This window comes from Bombyx mandarina, chromosome 28, assembly GCF_030267445.1.
Source record: "Bombyx mandarina strain Sakado chromosome 28, ASM3026744v2".
NCBI lineage: Eukaryota > Metazoa > Arthropoda > Insecta > Lepidoptera > Bombycidae > Bombyx > Bombyx mandarina.
Window position 1 is genome coordinate 6450103 of NC_143233.1, and position 22533 is coordinate 6472635.

The window sequence follows — 22533 nt, forward strand, 5'->3', positions numbered from 1 at the left end:
GCAACGCTTTTATGGCCAAGACGACATCCCTAGATTTATCGTCAATATTCTGGGCAAGTCGAGTAGCTTCGATGTGTGATTCCGCTATCTGATAATAGATGGCGTTGTACCTTTTGAGCTTTCTCGACGTTACCAGTTTCTTTGATATTGGTTTCGGCTATTCGGCGATAGATAGCGTTACTCTTACCAGCATAGCATTACGTAAAAACACATTTCTTCGCATCGGTCGCATCGCAAACGCATCGGTGACCACAAATAGGGTGTGTTAGACACGAACCGATCAAATCGCCTAGCCGTTTAACAAAGAGACAAAACCCAACCGAGGCATGTGCAAGAACGAAGATAATAAAGAATACACTGGAGGCTGCGAAGAAAGTCCGACTCAGTTGCCAACCAGCGGAAGTCGAATGCTGCATCAAATTCAATTATGTAATCACTAACTATACCATTATATTAAAGAGATAGAGAGAGTGAGAGAGTGATAGTATTCTTTACTGTACACCAAAAAAAATGCGAAACATTAAAAAAAAGTAAAATTTTGACGGTCTTATCGCTTAGAAGATCAATTATCAGGTGGAGAAGAATCATTTGGAAACGAATTACATACGGTGTACCTATAGGGGGCACGAGGACCCAACGGACCCTTGGCGGGGGTAAGGCGACGTGTTCGGCGCAGAGTCTAATTCTCCTTGCCCCCTACAGCGACGGAATGCCGGAATTGTGGCCATTGGCACTGCGATCAACCGCAGTGAAAGTTTAGTTAGCCGTTAGCAACACATGTCGTAATAATAATTACTGTTAATGGCAAATCGTTACCTTAGTTTTAACGCAAAGCAAATAATAGATATGCCTATAAGTTTAAACCAGAAGCATGATCCAAACCTGCCTGGGTAGGTCGTATCGCTCATTTTTGTTATTCAGAATACACAGCTGCTTTCTAATGGCGGGCGGCAGTATTTATCGTGTTACAACCAGGGTCTCTGGTATTCTAATGGTAGGGGGCAGTACTTAGTTTGTTATATACAAAGGCTCCGGTAGCCGCTGAACAACAAGTGGGCTATGAGCCCATCATACCAGAACTCCCGATTTTTTTAAATTGATAAGATGGGTGGACGATCTTACGGCCCACCTGGCACCAACTGATCACCTGAGCCAATAGATATCAACCACGTCAATGACCTTCTTGAGACATGAGTTCTAAGTTCCCGCTCGTACAGTACAACGACTTCCCGACCCTTCAAACCGAAACGCATTACTGCTTCACGGCACAAAATAGGCAAGGAGGTGATACCTACACGTGCGAACTCACAAGAGGTCCTACCACCAATAAACTAGACATAAAATTCTTAAATTCGAAATCATTTACAAAGTCCACATAAAAGAAATTACGAAACAATTGATTTCTTATTAAATTTTTATCAAGCAATGAATGGAACCACAAGCATATCGAACGGTTAAGGACACAATACTATTAAGAAATTACACCACTCGCTCCGCTCTTACGATTCATTACAATCCAAGTCGTTGATAGACGCAGACAATACTGTTATGCGCGCCGCGTGCCTAGATTACACCTAAAATCGAAATGGCCTCCCAAACCTGGACCCCGCCGGACATATCCGAAGTATGCCCCGATCAGATCGCGCCTCTGACCCAGTGCTCGCAAATCGGCTTCATGTACTTATCGTTGCTGGCTCAATTATTCGGGAATTCGTATGACCGACAAATATACAAAAACCCGTATAGGGATTACGGTGGATCGCGGATTTCGGATTACGCTGGTAGAATTCCATTAGGGCCGGTCGTGGATTCGGGTATCGATAAATCACACACGGCTGTGGGGCCGCTGCTGAAAATGGACTTCTCCATCGATCACAACAGTGAGATACACAGTCGCGAACCCGAAGACAGACACGCCTATTCGGGATCACCGTTCCACTCGAAGCCGGATGTATTCGATTTCCAGAAGCCGAATTTTAAATTTTCCTCCTTCGATTCGCCGGTTTTCGATTTTAATTATGTTTCTAAACGTTTCGCGGATGCCGAAGCAGCTGACAGCAAAGTGAGTGTTCGAGAAAAGAAAGTCACGAAGAAGGAGAACCGGAAGAAGAGAGAAACAAGAGTAGAAGAATATGATTTCATTGTTGTCGGAGCAGGATCAGCGGGCTGTGTCGTCGCTAATCGTCTCTCTGAAGTCAAGAAGTGGAAGGTTAGTTAGTAAGCGTTACACATTCTTTATTTCACTTTGAATTTAAAACAAATAAATAATAGTTAAAAAAAAACTAAAAAAACGCTTTTATAGAAAATCCAACTTAAAAATAGAAAATAAATTTTAGTAAATTTGAATTTTTTTTAATTTTTTTTTATTGCTTAGATGGGTGGACGAGCTCACAGCCCACCTAGTGTTAAGTAGTCACTGGAGCCCATAGACATCTACAACGTAAATGCGCCGCCCACCTTGAGATATAAGTTCTAAGGTGTCAGTATAGTTACAACGTCTACCCCACCCTTCAAACCGAAACGCGTTGCTGCTTCACGGCAGAAATAGGCGGAGTGGTGGTACCTACCCGTGCGGACTCACAATAGGTCCTACCACCAGTAACAGGTAATAGTCATTAAAAATAGTGTAAGAAAAAATGATTTGATTGTAAAAAAAGCATGGGGAGCTTTTCAGGACATTATTAAAATAACCTTTCTACTCATATCTGTTCTTAAAATATTTATAACTGCTGATACCATGCACCCCGCGCTTAATAAGCAAGCCAAAATAAGTAAGCCTTAATAAGTATGCCAAATTTCAAGTTAATCCGACATTATGCTGGGGGTCAAAATCATGTTCAAAGATTCCGTTACATATTAAGACATACGTCTGAAGCTAATAAAAGCGTATTAAAAATAAAGCAATCACCTATGTATATACGTGAAATTAATATGCTGATTGCTGTCGCTTAGATAATATTGTCTAAACTATTAAATCTAGTTTATGTTCTATTATGTTATAGAAACTTTTGTTGTTTTTAAGACAATGAACAACAAATACGTCAACCAGACAGTTTAATAATCATTTGAATCTAAATGCGTCATTGCGAGAATAAAGTAAAATCTAAAAATATGTTGTAAAAATATGTTGTTCAACAATTTGTACCTACAACAAGAGTTTTTGTATTCTAAATCGAGTCAATATGAGTTTTATTACAATACTAGCCGACCCGGCAGACTTCGTGGTGCCTCAATCGATATATAAAAGACCTAAGCTTTTTTATAATATAAACACATCAAAGGAAAAACAAAATTGTTATTTTTATTTAATTCCGAGCATTTTCATATTTATCTACCTTTTAAACCTTCTCTGGACTTCCGCAAATAACTCAAGACCAAAATTAGCCAAATCGATTCAACCGTTCTCGAGTTTTAGCGAGACTGACGAACAGCAATTCACTTTTATCTATATATTAATACGTGAAGCAAACCCTTTGTATCCCTTTTTACGAAAATTGCGCGGACGAAGGAGTATGAAATTTTCCACACTTATAGAGAATATAGAGAAGAAGTGCACAAAGCTAATATTTTTTTTAAATAATGCATAAAAGATACATTAAATCAATAAAGAAAACATTACACACACTACATACAATGATTTGACGCATGCATACTATTTATTGTCAAACTTTTGTTCTTGACGTCTGTTGTCAAATTGAGAATAGATTAAATATTGTTTGTCTTTGTTAATATTTTTTATAGTGTAGTCTTGGCGAAATTTGTGATTATAGAAGTATAAAATACAATCATAATAGTGTACAAACTTACAATTCCAATTAATTATAGTCGAATTTCGACTACCGCGGGACCTCTAGTGTATATAGATTTATAAACTAAAAAATAGTTTGAAGTTTTTCTTTGTTCGGTTTATCCGACAAACGTATAAAATTCACAGTATGTTTTTTTACAAACAACTTTTGTATAATATTAGAGTGTTGCAACCACGGAAACAGATTACATACACACACTTTCATATGGCGGTTTCTATAAAAAACCGAACAATAGAACTTCTGATACGGTAGACCTGCTTTACACAGTGATGTAACATAATTGAAGACCTAACTAGTTAATTAACCGTGCTCATATTTACACTTCATTTACTTGTGGTGGTGCGTAAAGTAAGCCAACACGACTATCACACCACTTTGGTCATTTCTGCCGCGAAATATGTAGTTGCGTTATATCAAATAGATGTCATATCTCGGGTAGGCTAGAGTTGAAAAAGCCATGATCGTGTAGGGAAAAAAAAAACTCTCACAACCACTCAAAAAACACACTTACTGGTGGTATGACCTCTTGTGAGTCCGCAGGGCTAGGTACCACCGCCCTGCCTATTTCTGCCGTGAAGCAGTAATGCGTTTCGGTTTGAAGGGTGGGGCAGCCGCTGTAACTATACTTGAGACCTTACAACTTATATTTCAAGGTGGGTGGCGCATTTACGTTGTGAATGTCTATGGGCTCCGGTAACCACTTAACACCAGGTGGGCTGTGAGCTCGTCCACCCAACCAAGCTAAAAAAAAATTCTCTTGTGCCACTAATCGTCCTCCCTCCCTGAAGAGGTGAAGAAACTCTGTCCTATGCTAGACTTGAACCTGAATAATTAATACTCTGGGGCAGCGGCAATATATCCATTTGGGTCACGGTCTGACGGGTACAAAGTTCCACCACACTATTTTTTTTTTTATGTGTGGACGAGCTCACAGCCCACTTGATGTTAAGTGGTTACTGGAACCCATAGACATCTACAACGTAAATGCGCCACACACCTTGAGATATAGTTCTAAGGTCTCAGTATAGTCACAACGGCTGCCCCACCCTTCAAACCGAAACGCATTACTGCTTCACGGCAGAAATAGGCGGGGCGGTGGTACCTACCCACCCGTGCGGACTCACAAGAGGTCCTACCACCAGTAATTACGCAAATTATAATTTTGCGGGTTTCATTTTTATTACACGATGTTATTCCTTTACCGTGGAAGTCAATCGTGAACATTTGTTGAGTACGTATTTCATTAGAAAAATTGGTACCCGCCTGCGGGATTCGAACACCGGTGCATCGCTTCAACACAAATGCACCGGACGTCTTATCCGTTAGGCCACGACGACCACCGACATACACTACGAGTATTTATTATTATACCCTCCGAGATGCAAACTTATTTCAAACGTAATTAAATTAAATAAGAAAATAATTCAAGACCATTTCGATTGCATCCATCGCTTATCACGTGATCAGAAAATATAAAATCGTTAACCTCAATTATAACGGCTTCAATACACGAACGCCTAAGAGGATATTTCTCAATAAACGCTATCGTAGATATGTACAATATATATTTTACTGGTGGTAGGACCTCTTGTGAGTCCGCACGGGTAGGTACTACCGGCCTGACATTTCTGCCGTGAAGCCGTAATGCGTTTCGGTTTGAAGGGTGGGGGCAGCCGTTGTAACTATACTGAGACCTTAGAACTTATATCTCAAGGGGGGTGGCGCATTTACGTTGTAGATTTCTATGGGCTCCAGTAACCACTTAACCCCAGGTGGGCTGTGAGCTCGTCTACCCATCTAAGCAATTAAAAATAATAAAATGCTGTGATGTTCATGGACTTCACTAACCACGCGACATTGGACGTAATCTACACTAATATATAAATTTACAGTGGTTTTTACGGATGTTCCGTTATAACTACTGAACCGTGCATCCGATTGACTTGAAACTTGGTATCCATGTAGAAAATAAATGTACTTAATGGATAGGCTAATATTTATATGAGTTTTGGACTCCCTACACCAGTTGCGGGGGCATTAGTAATGAGAATCTTCGTGGGGGTGAGAAATAATAATGTTAATTTTAAATGCCCAGCGAAGCGGACGGGTACACCTAGTACCATAATAATATAAAATGGATTAAATGTCGCGTATTAAGCAAAATATTGCTTAAACGTAATAGCCTTTCACCGATCGATATAGGTATACACATTCGCTTGATCTTATTCAACCGCAAAAGCTAATTACGAAATACTTTCCTAAACTATTTTTTTTATTACTTCTATTTTATTTCTAGGAGACCTCAAAGACTAAATAAAATATACATTAAAAAGAACAAATAAATTTGAATTAAAAATAGTGTAAGAAAAAATGATTTTATTGTAAAAAAACGTGGGGTGCACGGTATCAGTAGTTATAAATATTTTATGAACAGATATGAGCAGAAGGGTTATTTTGATAACATTCTCAACTATTAAAATTTATTTTCTATTTTTTAGTTGAATTTTCTCTAAAAGCGTATTTTATTTGTTTTTTTAAACTATTATTTATTTTCAATTTTTTAGTTGAATTTTTTTCATATTTTTTTTTAATATTGAATTCTCATCGGTCCTTAATAAGTATACCAAATTTCGAGTTAATCCGACGTTTTGAAGGGGGTCAAAAATCATGTTCAAAGATTCCGTTACATAATAACATCTGAAGCTAATAAAAGCGTATTAAAAAGGCAAAGATAGGCAATCCAGACGCCTTAGTAACGGAAATCGACATTACTTCAGAGCGCCGCGTAGGGCACCGGTGACCTACAACGCAGTCAACGGAATATATTTCATTTTAAAACAAGCTTGATACAAACAACGTACTCAATTAATATTCTGATGCATTATCAAGTACGTTTTCCATTGGAAAATAATAATATTTAAATGATTTTCATGAAATACGACAATGTTTAAAACGTATGCACATATTATACGGTAAAATTATTTTAAAGTTTAATTTGTTCAAAGTAAACACAATGAATTAATTATGTACTAGAGGTCCCGCAGTAGTCGAAATTCGACTATAATTAATTGGAATTGTAAGTTTGTACTTCTATAATCACAAATTTTGCAAAGACTACACTATAAAAAATATTAACAAAGACAAACAATATTTAATCTATTCTCAATTTGACAACAGACGTCAAGAACAAAAGTTTGACAATAAATAGTATGCATGCGTGTGTGCGTCAAATACATGGCATGTAGTGTGTGTAATGTTTTCTTTATTGATTTAATGTATCTTTTATGCATTTTTTTTTTTTAAATATTAGCATTGTGCACTTCCTCTCTGTATTCTCTCTTCTCTAAGTTTTAAATTATTTTGAGGGCACAAAAAAGTATAACGCACTTAATTATTTTTGTACGAAAAAAGATATAAAGAAGAGTGCGAGTGTGATAGGAATATCTTGGTGTCTCTTTCGCACACTCACATCAATCAGAAGTCATGAATGTGACACCTTAATATATTTTGACAAATAAATTTCAAAGTCTTCTAGTATAGTGGTCCAATCAAGTTCAAGTAGTTTAATGATCAATATCTATATCAGATTTCGGGATATATCGTCATAGTCGTAGAATAGTGACGGATCTGACAAATATTAAACTTCACAGGGCAGCCATTTCAAATAGTCATGTTAGATTTTTTGTCATAACTTTTTAGATTCAAATTCTGTAATTATGAAAATTGGCATACAAGCAAACAAAAGGATTCGTTTTAAAATAAAATAAAAATAATAACTTAAAATTACACAGTTTTCTAGAAAAATCACATGCTTCATTTTACTTTGGAGTTGATACAGTCACATAGTATTATCCGACATTGTTCCTCGGAAAGTTACTGTTGAAGGAATGACGGAAGTTACTTTACGATCATGTTCTATTAACTTACAGAGTAATATTTTGGCGGATATGTTATTTGTCATATTATATTATTTTAAATTTTAACCGCAGGTAAGTATTATAGGTCGACAAGTGGTCAGTAAGTAACCAGATTAGGATGTCTTAAATAAAACACAGACTAATTGGTCTTACTCTTTTTTAATCAACATGATATACATGCTTAAATTAAGTATTTATTATCAATAGTAGGTATTCTTTTATTACTATATAGACTAAGCAGACTATAATGTTGACTCTATTTGGATATGATTACTGATTTCTTGGTAAATTACTAACCTAAAAATTTAAATACTAATCATTATATAGAATTTAATTATAAAGAAAAGAAAAAAACATTTATTAAAATGAAAAAAATCTTAACAATCACAACTTCAGAGATCAAAATAATAACAATAAAATAACTAAAATTATAAAAAAAAACCCTAGTGCACAATTATTCAGTCGGATTCATTACCAGCTTCAGTAACATTACGTCCATGAGTTAAACTTCTGAAAAATTTATGATATTTCGAGGGTATTATTGAGGAATTGCAAAGACTAATAAGATTGTTATATTTATCATTACTGATTGGAATTAGACCTACATAAGCTTTCTTTAAGGCTGGAGTTCAGACAATTCTTTGTATAAATTGAACATCCGACCGATGCTGAAGTCACCGAAGTCACCTAAATACAGCCATTTGGACGCTGCTCTATAATGCGACTCTACTGGTACAAATGATTCAACGTGGGTGCAAACCCACATTACCATTTCATCGTCAATAATCCGATTATGATTTTTATGTTTCCCCCTCATGTCTTCTTCAATCAAAGTACTTCCGTCATACTTATCCCAAGCTGTCCGAACCAACCTTTCGCTAATCGAATATTTACTTAAAAACATGATTTTACAATCCTCTATTGTTGATGATTCTTTTGGCAAAAAATAATTGTTAGTGAATTGACGGTTATGCTTTAAAGCTCTTTGAAGACCCCTTTTCTTCTGCTGTTTTGTAGTATAATTCGCAACATACAACCATTGTTTCTCACAATCACCTAATTCTCAAAACTTATCAAATGCACCCTGTCTTTCTTCAAGGGTCAACATAGTGTAACATTTACTTTTACACGCGCAAGTACTGGGTAGGCACCCATAGTTTTTGAAGGAACAAAAAGGCCCTTTTTGGAGGAGTTTATTTCCCGGCATTTTTAAGCGCTTTCTAGTAACTTCTTTTCAATCATCGTAATTTAGGATTCGTTTTTTACCTCTACATCGAATACGAGGCACTGGAGGACACGACTGGCATGAGGACACAACTGTGTTGATTAAAGGACAGTTGCTATAGTCCGCTTCATCATGAGTGCAACAACAAAAATCGTTACAGGCTTCGCCATGGCCTTTTGCTGGTAATGGCAATCGGTTAATCGGTTGTGGGAAAGGTGATATATCTGATATCAAGATAGAGGTATTTAAATGGCTTAAAGCTGGGCTGATATTTAGGGACACGGTATGTTGATTTTCTGACGAGAGTAAATCTGGTCTGGAAGCATTTTGATATCCAACTATAAAGTGATTTTCTCTAAGAAAACAAGTAGAGGATGGTATGTTTTGATTCCTATTTTCATCTGTAATACTTTCGTTTGCTCGGTGTACATCGTCTGTAAAGACATTCTCATAAACGTCGTTCATTTTACTATTGCATGGCGTACTCCTGGAGGTAAAGGTGAATGGCATTCTGAAAACATATCAGTATGTAAAAAATAAATAAATTCTTAATAACACAAGTTAACGTTTACGCCTAAGGTGAGGTTTTACACCCTTAAATTGATTCAGAACAAAGAGATTCGGAAGTACAGAAATAAAACAATTTACTTCTTTTTATTTATACGGGTAAAATATTACTGACATAGGATTATTTTTTTATAGAAAAATATATTAAATATATACAAATAATCATTTTTTTAAGTAGAATAAAGCTGGATCTGAATTTAGTGCAAAGAACAAAGTCGGATGGTCAGATACGACTATTAGTTAAAAAAACATGTTCATTGAATAACGTCGGTTGTGATCACCCTTCACTATTATATCCATAGAAAAATGTAATATAGTTACATACAATTTTAAAATTCAATTTTTTTTTAAATATAACACAAACTCTTCAGAATAATGTATAATCCGATATTCAACATTCTTTTTATGTAAATAAATTTTTTAAATGATTTTTAATTTTCCGTAGAAAACCGACAGATAGTCAGAACCGATACTTTATTCATTTACTTTAGTAAATATGGTTTTAATACAAAAATTCAATAATACCAAAAGTTAATACATAATTAATTAACCTACCTGGAGTCCCTGGTATACAGTCCTCCTCATCAGTGCACTCTTCATGAGTAAAATTCGTAATTTGTGCATTTTTGCTTCTTTCTTCCACCAGTTTTAACATAAGCTTTGATCGTCCTGGTTTCATTGTGACACACCTTTTAACACGGTACGTAAGACTAGATACGTAATAATGAATAAAAAGGTAACTGAGGTAATCTAGTGTAAATGTTTAAGAAAAATTGAATCTAAATACAACGCGTGGGCAACTTCGAGGAACAATGTCGGTTGCGTGGATACGTCGGGAGTGGGAGGGCCGGGCGCGCGTCGTGCAGAGACGATTAAGCACAAGCGTCATTTTACTATGAGCGTCTATCAAATCCGTCATTATACCGACTGCTTAATTTGAAATCTAAAATACATGTAATTTTTTTTTTAATGTAGCAATAATATTTAGACAATGTATTATCCAAATATGGTAAAAAGTGGATTTTGGATTTTTTTCAAATCCGACATTATTCTACGATCATGACGATATCTTTAACAAATGTACTCGTAAAAATAATTTAACCTTTACAACTGTACCTTCGCGTAGTTCGTACTGGTACTGATCTGGTAGTAAAGGCCTTCGCGAACCAGCTGCCTTTGAGATGTTGATCGATATCTTCTAGCTGAGGACCTTTGAATTTGCCTATTCGTCCTAACCAAGCGGCAAGGGCTCTATATAAGACGCCGCCCTGCCATCCAATATTAGTCCTATTCAAGCAAGCAAGGGCTCTATATAAGACGCCGCCCTTCCATCCAAAAAAAAGGCTTAGAGACAACTTCTAGAATGAGTAATGAATGGAAGAAGTAGCAAAAATGTTAAAATTTTAATCAGATTTTTTTTATTAACATTCTGAAAGGGAGAAGAGGTTAACCGAAGAAGACATGGATGGTGTGTGTGTGAATGATGATATGAGAGAAAGAGGAGTGAGTGTTAAGATGACGGCTGATAGAGGAGGATGGAATATAAAAATCCGCTGTGCCGACCCCACCTAGTGGGATAAAAGTGGAGACAAAGAAGAGAACAATCTGGAAAATAATAATTGTACAAAACAGTGGTAGAGGATGTGGCGTAGTGTATGAAAACAACTACCATATATCAACATAACGGCTCACTGTGGACTCGAACAGTTAATTCAATTTTCATAGTTTATACTCGATCAAACTTTGCAACTGCGACCGAGAGAATGTATGTACATAGGTGCACTCATTATTTTTTCGCTTAAAAAACTGTTTTCGCAATGTTGGTATTACGCTTTGAATAGTTTTTGAGCGTGTTGCAACCTGAATGTTGGCATTAATTTGATTTAATTTAAAGCAAACTTATTTTAATTGTATTAAATAACAGTAAAATTAAGCATTTATTTATAGGAGCCACAGTAATATAATATTTATCAAAATTTAATATGGATTTGACATTTGTAAGAAAAAGCATAACTCGTGCTGTAGATTATTAAGTACTATTACGCCATCTATCGCCGAATAGTCGAACGAATATCGTTGTACAACGCCATCTATTGTCAGATAGCGTATGTTTCCGCTAGGCGAAGCGAAAGAAGTACAGTATGTTCACGGACGCTGAAATATCGTCTGTTAACAAGGCATTATTGTTGTAAATAAGATTGCTGATGATAGTTTGTCAGCTGTTTCTAAATAAATAAAAAATTAATCTACCTACAGGTTTTGCTACTTGAAGCTGGTCCAGAAGAGCCAGACGTTACCAGTGTGCCAGGTTTTGCTCCAGCACTGGCTAGGTCAAACATCGACTGGAATTATCGAACTCAACCCGAGGAGTTGACGTGCAGAGCACAGCGAGGGCAAACTTGTGCTTGGTACAGGTAAGATAGAGTGTAACAAAACAGATTCATATTTTATGGTGTATGAAAAAAATGTCATTACCGATTCATTAAATGACACTCAATAGATACCCTCTTGGAACAATCTTATTCAATTCCATTAGACAGAGTTTACAATTTATTTGTATTTTATAAATTATGTATGTTTATACAGGGTGTCCTAGAAGGTAACGATAACCTAGCATCGGGCGAATCCGATAAGCTAGTAAAAATATCTTCTTTATTACGTTTTGGACACCCTGTATAATATAGAATGTGTTAGCATGATTTCACAAACGCTTATGGTCCTTATTTAATTTGATCGATTTTGTTCCTGATTTGGACATGGCTTTAGCCGATCGATCCTCTTTACGTATTACACTCCATTACTCTCGCATGAACTGTAGTCGTAGCTAGCAAGTTCAATAATTTACGAGTATTTACTAACAAAAAAATTCGTCTATTTTTCTGAAGATTTTTACAACTGAACACACTGAATTTCTCGATTTTTCCACGAATATTTTAGAAAGAAAAGCCCATTTTGTCAGTATTTCTGAATATCTCATAAAATTCCTCGTACACGTGTTCACACATTAACCAGGAACGTTTATGAAGCGTACCGAGTCGATTACTTCCAAACGACACATCCAGTGTCAACGACCCGACGTCCCACAAAGACTTCTTGGAACGTAACCGCGTCGTAATGATGTCAACTTGAATTATATACTTCAGATCTTGACAACCTTTGGAAGCGAAATATTTAGAAATATCAAAGGGGAGACTGTCGAAGGAAATCCCATAGGCATTATAATCTGAATGCCACAATCCAGCCAAATTTGAGGTCTATACCAGCATCAGAATGCTACATATTGACAGCAATGCGACACAATAACCTGCATACCGTGGCTACTAGATCCCTGATTCCGCTCAAGGCTAGACGAATTCGCGTAGCAGATACCCTAATGAAGCAATCCCTCCATACTAAGCAAAAGACTTTCAAACAAGAACGCAAGACTGGCCTACAGTACATAACTCTTTTAGGCCACGACGAATTACTCAGTGCTTTGTGTTTTCCGATGACTCATAAGATAGAAGTAGAACTGATAGAAGATGAAGTGATAAATTGAAAAATCTTCAAAGCTTTACGCGATTTTAATGCTTAATTTATCAATAAAACAGGGATTGTACAAACTATTACCTACATCAGAGATTGGGTGTTAAACTATTTAATTCTTCGTTCTATAAATGTACAGGCATGTCACATTTCAATTGTTAATTTTAACAAAGGATTTACGTGTTTCCTGTGTACTCCGATGACAAGTCGTTTAATCTTGAAATATGAGACAAGCACATTATTGTTAACAAAACCTCTGTGTTCCATTATTCCAAATGCTTAGAGAAAATTGTAGAATTGCTTAATATATAATAACGTACATATTTGATTCTGATTTGCAGTGGACGTGTTATGGGAGGGTCAAGTGCTATAAATTATCTTGTATATATGCGAGGTAATAAAAAAGATTACGATGATTGGGCCGCCTTAGGTAACTCAGGTTGGACCTATAAAGAGGTAAGTTCGTGGATAGCTGATTCACTAAAAATGCATTTTAATTTCCTTCCCTCCCCTGATTACTTTTACTTTCTAATTATGCTTTTTTAATCCGATCATATAAAACATTGTACATGGAACAGCTAGTTTTAAATATGGCTAAATTAATGTTATGATCAAAGTCAACTAATTTAAAGTAACTTAAATATTTACTTATTATTTACCCAATTATGACGTTATTAAATAAATTAATTTTGCATATAATTCTGCCAAGTTATTGCTTTCGTTGCTGCATGAAAATGTTATATATTATATACATAGTGAAATATTAATCTTTAAAGAATATTCATTTCAGGTACTGCCTTACTTCAAGAAATCCGAAAACAACAGAGATATTGAAGCAATGGATAAAAAATATCACGGCGTCAACGGCCCTCTTAATGTTGAACGTTTTTCATACGTCGATGACAATGTCGTAATGTTAGTAAACGCATTCAATGAAACTGGTCTACCACTAGTTGACTTCAATGGTCAGCAACAAATAGGTACGATGACGACACAAACGACTTCAGCAAACGGGAAGAGAGTCTCAACGAATACTGCCTTCATAAAACCAATAAGAAAGAAAAGAACCAATCTCACAGTACGTACTAATGCTCGGGTGACTAAAATTTTAATAGAACGCCACAAGAAATTGGCTAATGGAGTTAAATATATTAAAAACAACGTCTGGTATAAAGTATATGCAAGAAAAGAGGTGATACTAAGTGCTGGTGCACTGAATTCCCCTAAAATTCTAATGCTGTCTGGCATTGGACCGAAAGACGTATTAGAAGCATTAAATATATTTGTGATTAAAGATTTAAAAGTTGGTCACAATTTACAAGATCACGTAACCACCAATGCCATGTTAATGTTACTGACAAACAAAACTTCTACTATGATACCGGCTCACCAGATTATAGACCAGATAAAAGAATATTATAAAACTAGGAATAGAAACCACCCACTTTCAGCTACTGGACCTTTACAGCTAACTGCTTTTATGAGAACTAAGTTTGCAGACAAAGACGAATCCTTACCAGACATTCAAGTACATTTCGACGGACGTAATTCTAAAGAGTTCTATTCAGATCCAACAAATTATTTAGAAACAAATGTGTTGCCATTCTCCTATTACGACAGTATAAACGTCAGGCCAATACTGTTGGTGCCAGAAAGCAAAGGATATTTGACTTTGAATAAAACCCATCCTGTTTTCGGTCAACCTTTGATATATTCAAGGTTTTTCACCGTAAAAAAAGATATGGACACTTTAGTAGCGGCCTTAAAATCTATTACAGAATTGGAAGGAACCAAATCCTTTCGAGAAAACGGCGTTAAATTTATAAGGAATACAGTCAGTGCGTGCAAACCCTATAAATGGGGAAGTTATAAATATTTTGCGTGTTTATTTACAAGATATACCTCGACGATATTTCACCCATCGGGAACATGTAAAATGGGACCGAGTGATGATTTAGAAGCCGTTGTAAATCCTAAGCTGGAAGTGTTTGGTATTAAGCATTTAAGAGTGGCTGATGCTTCTGTTATGCCGAGAATAGTTCGTGGAAATACAAATGCACCAGTTATAATGATCGGTGAAAAAATATCTGATCTAATTAAAGACAAATGGAAAGATTGTACGGATTGAAATTAAAAGACGACGCTGTTTCTTATTTTAATATTATTAGAATTTTAATAAAACTATCTTACTATCAATGATTGTTTCACTATCGGTACTAATTTTTGAAGATCTCAATTTTATCATTCACTATATGATCCTTTTACCAAGATTTTCTCAACAATATCAAGGATGAAATAAATCTACATGCCATATTACCTATTACATCATCTTGGCCACACTGTAAAATACATATAATTACTTTAGGACAGACGACATAGTCAGCATAATATTTAGACATTATTATATTATAAACAATCGCAATTGGTGAACTTACACAAACATTACAATTACTTGTACCAATATTTGTAAAATCCATAAGCCATTGATACATAACTACTATATAAATTTGCAACATCTACGATTCTTTAAAAATAATCGCCACAAATGTAAAAACTATTCACTTCAGATGATTTTATTTAGATCTACAGTAAAATTTTAAGTATTCAGGTAACCAACTCTAGAGATAATTCTCTCATAGTGCTTCCGGATCGTGTGCCATTCTGTATGTCTTACAGATGCAAAGGTAACTTTATTTTAGTGCGTTCTGAGATCAAATTAGCTACAAGACACTCTTTGCTTCAATTAACTACCACTCTTTGACGATAAGCACTATTACGTGTACCTGGATGCGTGTTTACATTCACGTTTAAATGCAAGTGTATGAGAATACACCTCACAGAGTGAATTAACACTACATTACTTAGCACACTGCCTGGAAGTTTTGCAAGTGACACATTTCATAGTGGATGTCTTATAACAACATTTATTCGAAGTCCTAACAGAAGCAACAATGGAATCATCGTAGCCAATCAAAATTTTGAAACAAGAACTTTATTCTGTCACTTATCATAAAATTGTTATTAAAACACAGCACAGTGATAACATCATAGAAATCACAACATTACATCTTAGAAATCAATTTTATTTTATGAATAATAAACTGCACGTATTACACTTTATTTGAGCACTTTTTGTCGTCGGTAATTAACTTAGAAATTAATATGATTTTAATTAAATCCTCTAAAAACGGAAGACGTTGTTCCATTTTCATTATATCTACCTATTGGTAAGAGATGTTTTAAATATTTCAAATTCTTGTAGAATTACGTTCTTTTCAACTCATATTCCCTGTTGGTAGACTTATAATATTAGTGAACTCAGAGACTCATCTGACCTTTCTTGGGTATCGTCAGTTCAATTTATTCGACTAGAAACTCGTGCATCCCATACTCCTTTACATCGTCTTTTACCTTCGGTGAGATTCCGTAACTGATTGAAATTGAGCAAGTCGTGAGTTTATCTACCCATAATGTCATAGATACTCATTGAAAGCACTCTTGTCCTCATAACAGGATTTGTGGCGGTAGTCGTTATAGGACATAATATATTTGACAGATGCCAAAATCTTGCTAAAGGACAATTACAAGATTAGCTTACAGTGTATAAGTTCTGAACAACAAACATTCAGGACGCGGGTCTACCTTACAGATTTATCCGCTCGGTGGAAGATTTTCTTTTTGTCGTAGCCTCAAAATTTTCTCAACGCGAATAACACTAAACATCCTCAGGTTTAGATCTAATCTATATTACTTAGTCAATGATTTAGTTTCATTAATTTGCAAACATTTATATTCTATGATTCACAATTAATGTTGTATTTTGCACAATATTTTTTGTTTTGTTTTGGGTTTATTGATAACGCACATAAAAAATAATATAATTAGATATATACGAACCTTATTTTCATTTATTTGGCTGTTCAAGAAACTATGTAGAAGTTTTTACTACGATTTTTATGAATCACGGATACAAAACTTAACGAGATATTAAATGGATCGTAAAAACTTTCATTAAACCATAAAAATTATAACATGATAAAACGGTTAAATGTTTTCAAACCTAATTTTTGAACAGCTACATAAATATAATAATAATAAAATTGGTGGAAGATTTTTTATTTAATGTATTCGATTCGTTTTCAGGGGTAAAACAATGGGTGGTTCCAGTGCATTGAACTATATGGTCTACATGAGAGGAAATAAAAGAGATTATGATGCATGGGCAGAACTGGGAAACTCTGGATGGAGTTACCGGGAGGTATGAGAATACGTATACATAATTTCTATTAATCAACTCGTGAGGCTCATTTTAATTACTGATTGATTAATTTACAACATTGTTTACGATTAAATCTGTAGAACTCAGTTTAAATATAATAATAGTGATAATAATGAGCCTTATAGCACTGAGACGTGGTCGCTCACATTAGGCCGTATCAGATGGCTCAGAAGTCACCCAAAGAGCAACGGAGAGGGCTATGCTCGGAGTTTTCCACTGAGGACATATCAGGAATAAGGAAATTCGCAGGAAACCATGGTATCCAACATAGTCCAAAGGTTTGCGACGCAGAACAGATAGGGCCGAAAAATTCTCGAGTGGCGCGTACCGGAAGGTGTAGCGTGGGTAGTCCTCCCACAAGGTGACCTGCGACTTATTGGGGCTCGTAGGAATTCGCTGGATGCAGGCAGCTCAGGACCGGTTGATGTAGCGAAGCTTGAGAGAGGTCTATGTCCACCAGTGGCCACTGTGGGCTGAAAATGAGTAAATAGATGAGACTTTGATTGACCCTATAAAAATGATTACATCAAACCAAATTTTAGCTAAGCACCCAGAAGTAGGCAGCAGCTTGGCTTGGCATACTCTTGGAATTGTTAATGACCATAAACGATGTCGAATATTCATTATTATGTGTGACGTATAGTCTTATGCTTTCTACCAATTTAAAAAGTTATTGAAGACGAATACACAACTATTGTTAATGAGTGTGAAACTATATTATTATAATTAATGATTTCTGTTTTTTTTAATTTATATCAGTATAACTTAAAATTAAATACTACTTATACAAGTATTAATTTATTTCCAGGTCTTACCATACTTCAAAAAGTCAGAAAATAACCAAGATATCGAATCTCGGGATAAATATTTTCATTCCACTAGAGGGCCACTAAACGTTGAAAGATTCCCGTACATAGATATCAATACTATGATGTTGGTTGAAGCTTTCAAAGAAAAGGGTCTTCCGATAACAGATTTTAATGCTGAAAACCAATTGGGAACTGATATAGCTCAATCTACATCTAAAGAGGGCCGTAGAATGTCTACAAACGTGGCTTTTATTAGACCCATACGTCACAAACGGCCAAATTTGAATGTCATCAGTGAAGCTTTTGTAACAAAAGTGTTGATTGATCCAATTAGCAAAACAGCTTTTGGGGTACAATATTTCAAAAACGGCCTGTTATTCACGGTACATGCCAAAAAAGAAATCATTGTTAGTAGTGGTGCTATAAATTCGCCTAAGTTACTAATGTTATCAGGAATCGGACCTAGATTTCATCTAGAAAGCCTAAATATTCCAGTTATTTCAGATTTAGACGTGGGTCATAACCTTCAAGATCATGTAACAACAGACGCCCTAGTGCTAGCTTTATCTAACAAAACGTCTACGATGGTTAACGGACCGCAACTTGTTAATGAAATATACGACTATTACTCACAACATCCAAGGAAAAATGGTCCATTAGCAGCCACTGGGACCCTGAGCGGCACAGCTTTTATAAAAACCCAATTTTCATATGACCAAGCACCAGATATTCAATTTCATTTTGACGGTCGAAACTTTAAAGAGTTTTATTCTGATCCTACGACATATTTAGCAACGAATATATTCCCTCTATCATTTTACGACAGCTTGTCAGCTAGGCCGCTGTTACTAACCCCAAAAAGCAGAGGGTACATACTTTTAAATCAAACAGATCCAGTATTCGGACCACCTTTGATTTATTCAAAATTCTTTACGGTCAGAGAAGATTTAGATGTTCTAATAGCTGGTTTAAGATTCGCTGTAAGCTTAGAAAATACAGAAGCATTAAAAATTAGCGGTGCAAGCTATGTAAAAATACCTGTACAAGCGTGCTCTGGGTTTGACTGGGGCTCAGATGAATATTTTACTTGTCTATTAACGCATTACACTTCAACAATATTCCATCCAGTCGGTACGTGCAAGATGGGTCCTAAATGGGATAGAGAAGCAGTTGTTGATCCGAGATTAAAAGTATACGGCATAAGGAATTTAAGAGTCGTTGATGCTTCTATTATGCCATTGATTGTTAGAGGTAATACAAATGCACCAACTATCATGATAGCTGAAAAAGCATGCGATATGATAAAGGAAGAATGGTTGACGTAAATATTTAAGTTTATTTAGGTTTTATTGTATAGTTCATAAGTATATATTTGTGAAATTTCAGTATGATTATTTTATAGTAAAGGCTCATGAGAAAAGTTCATTAGTTTGGATGTAAATATTGGAATGTGTTACCTTAAAAATAAAATAAAACATTTTTATTTTTATTACATTCGACTTTAATATTCTCCATTTTTTTTACGATTAATATAATAAAAACAAAGAACTGTAATACATCTACTTGTGATTTCTAGAATTTTCTTTGTAAAAAAATATAATTATATATCTATTTTTTTTCAATATTAGTTTTAGAATAATACATTAATAAAAGAAAAATCGCATTGTGTATTTAAAGACTCTGTTGACATGAATTATTAACATACCGCTCATTTTGTTGTAAAGAACACTTGCAAATATTTGTTGCTACAGGTATTTTGTATGATGCGATTAGTATCTAGAACAAATAAGGTCATCGCATCGATTCAAATATGTAGGTAAACATTAAAAATATACGAGTAACTAGACTAACAACAAAGAAATCTAAAAGTAATTAGGGGTTTCAACTACTATAAGTTGTTAACGTAAAGGCTAAAGTGACTTCATTTTATTTAATGTTTTCACTAACTAATTATCATTTTATTTGCCTGCAATAATGCTAATAAAGCGTAAAAAGTAGTTTTTTTTCATCGGATTAGTCTTTTTTTCTACCTGAATTAGTATTAGTATGGACTGTCCTCGTTCACAAGAGCGTTTTCCCCTAACACCGAATATACTGTAGCTGCACTGCATACTTGTGAAACTATACGGACGTAAAGGCCAACTAAATATGTTTTAGTTTGGACGAAGGCAAAAGATCTCGTGACCGCAATCCAATGCGCTGGTCCGACCAAATCCGCACCAGTCTGGATACCACAGTCTACGATGCCATACATAGCGCCAAGAATAAAGGAGTATGGCTAAACATTATCCAGAGAAGGATAATGGGAGGAGATGGTCACGACTCTCAGACATGAAGAATGCAACTCAGGGAGGAGGAGAATGAACCTTCATACTCGTTTATTCTAATCAAAAATCAAATAGACTGATACATTACGACCTTCTGGTTTCAAAGCGAACGGACGAACAAACTACTCTTAATCGATTAGATTGAGGCTTTAAACTGAAGTCGCAATTACGTTATGCTCACTGCTGGTACCGCTTATTTTACCACTTATTTACAAAAGAAGCGACGTTATAATATAACAATACGAGCTATTTTCGGTTAACATTGACATTAACGCAAGCTCTTGGATTTGTTGGTGATGTGAAACAAGAAACTTTTAAACAAAGAACAACGGAATAACATCCCGTACTGATTCATCTGTGTGTTGTGGCAACAAAGAATGCGAGTTTTGACTAAATTCTGGCGACTTTTTGGTTTCTCTACCTAGCTAGAATAGCTCCTAGGCTACTGCAGCTACGCGCAGACGAGTAGATGAGTTTAAGGGCTTAACCTGAGCGAATTTGCTAACACTGGCCCTAGCAAGAGCAGTGCTTGGTAAAATCTACCAAATTCGCAGTAGCATTCGCAGTTGCATAGCATTGGGGATGTATTGAAATTGTTAAAGCACGAAACAAAATCTTATATGTTTGAAATTTAATTACTTATTTGAGCTGTTTTATTTCATGTAACTTAATTGTGGTTACCATTATTAGTAACAAAGCGAATTACTAACATCAAAAAGTTAAACACCTTTTATTAAGAAATAGTTCATTTGCAATTCCAAAAGATCCTACTTTCCAATCATTTAATTAAAAGACATGTGTGAAACACCTTAGTCTGCTAAAATTAAACTAGATGTTTTTAACTACTGAATCAGAAAAATACGTGCAATATAGTTTAGACTTTGACGACTTCCTGGAAATTAGCACCAGTGTTTAGTCATCTTGAAAAGGCCATTAAAACTGAACTGCTGGCATTAAAGCAGGCAATAAATAGCGCATAAAACCGCCCGTTCCGTGGACTTCCCGAAGACGCATCTGCCGTTACTACACCCCCATTATCTGCTTCCATAAACCGCTGAAACGCGAACAATCTGGAAACTGTATCTTTGAGACCGACTTACTTAGGCCCCGAAATCTCTGAGCACTTCCGTTTGGTTGTTGTGATGGAAAATGGGACAGAATCATCTTACTATATTAAACAGTGTGTGAGAACTGTGAACGAAAAATAACTAGCGGTACGGGTGTTTAGCAAAGTCACATTGAAATTATAACACAGTCTTGATTTTGTTTTTTAAGCTGAAAATATGAGCTCATCATCTTACCTGATGCTAACGTGACGCATAGATTACGAGAATACAATTTTTATCCTTTTCTATAACTTAGTGCTGAGAAACTCCCTCCTGCCGGGATCTGCGATATTGGCAATGCGGATAACATTGTTCATGGCCGAGCAGGGTAAATTTTCACGAGTCTATCTTCTTGCCACTGTTGTTGTGTTGCAACATCACACATGATTCGAAATCGGTACATGGCTCCATCCTATCCGGAGAGCGCTACCAAAATATCCTCAAGATAAGGCCCGATTGGTCGGTGAAGGCATCTTCCTAATACTCTCCTTTTACGACAAGGGTTAGGTTTGGAATATATTGATAATATTGACCAACACTGCGAAAGTCAGTTCGCCCCACGAAACCTTATTTTATTATCGTATTCTCGCTTGAGCGGTTCTCTCAAAACCTGTGTTGTCCGCTAATAGGTCGAGTCTGTCCCCCTCCCAGATATTGAGATATTGAACAATGCAGGACTATACAAACGCGCTCCAGCAATTAACCGACCTCCTCCAGCAATACGATGAATACCTGGTGGCTGTAAAACATGGGACTTTTATCACGAGAGACAATAATAATTCTACTGAGGAATAACATTAAAAACAAACTACGTCAAAAAGCGCGTATCTACGAAAGCCCACCTATTTTCAATCGCGGTGAGTGAATCCATAATAAGTCAAAAGAAACCGACCGTTCCCGTCGGGTTCTCCTCAAACTGGTTATACCTATCGTTAAATTTACAGCAGTCATAGACTTAAAAGTTCACGA

General features: G+C 35.7%; 1 protein-coding gene across 2 annotated transcripts; it reads left to right on the forward strand.

Annotated features, from left to right (window-relative positions):
- Positions 1-1326: 1326 nt before the first annotated feature.
- On the forward strand, positions 1327-19623 carry LOC114243754 (glucose dehydrogenase [FAD, quinone]). Of its 2 annotated transcripts, none has more exons than XM_028175355.2 (4): positions 1327-2209; positions 11775-11932; positions 13385-13499; positions 13834-15183. In XM_028175355.2, exons 1-4 carry the CDS (start codon positions 1586-1588, stop codon positions 15169-15171), a joined length of 2235 nt encoding a protein of 744 aa, XP_028031156.2. In that variant the 5' UTR covers positions 1327-1585; the 3' UTR covers positions 15172-15183. The 2 variants fall into 2 exon arrangements, with proteins under 2 accessions (XP_028031156.2, XP_089595134.1); XM_089739008.1 differs by lacking the exons at positions 13385-13499; positions 13834-15183 and adding exons at positions 17187-17301; positions 18131-19623 and having other exon boundaries at positions 1353-2209.
- The last annotated feature ends 2910 nt before the right edge of the window (positions 19624-22533 follow it).

Bases quoted from the DNA above. Each gene is read 5' to 3' on its own strand.
- LOC114243754 (XM_028175355.2), top strand. From the start codon at position 1,586: ATGGCCTCCCAAACCTGGACCCCGCCGGACATATCCGAAGTATGCCCC. The intron at 2,210-11,774 runs GTTAGTTAGTAA...ATCTACCTACAG, and splicing joins CTGAAGTCAAGAAGTGGAAG to GTTTTGCTACTTGAAGCTGG. The intron at 11,933-13,384 runs GTAAGATAGAGT...TCTGATTTGCAG, and splicing joins CAAACTTGTGCTTGGTACAG to TGGACGTGTTATGGGAGGGT.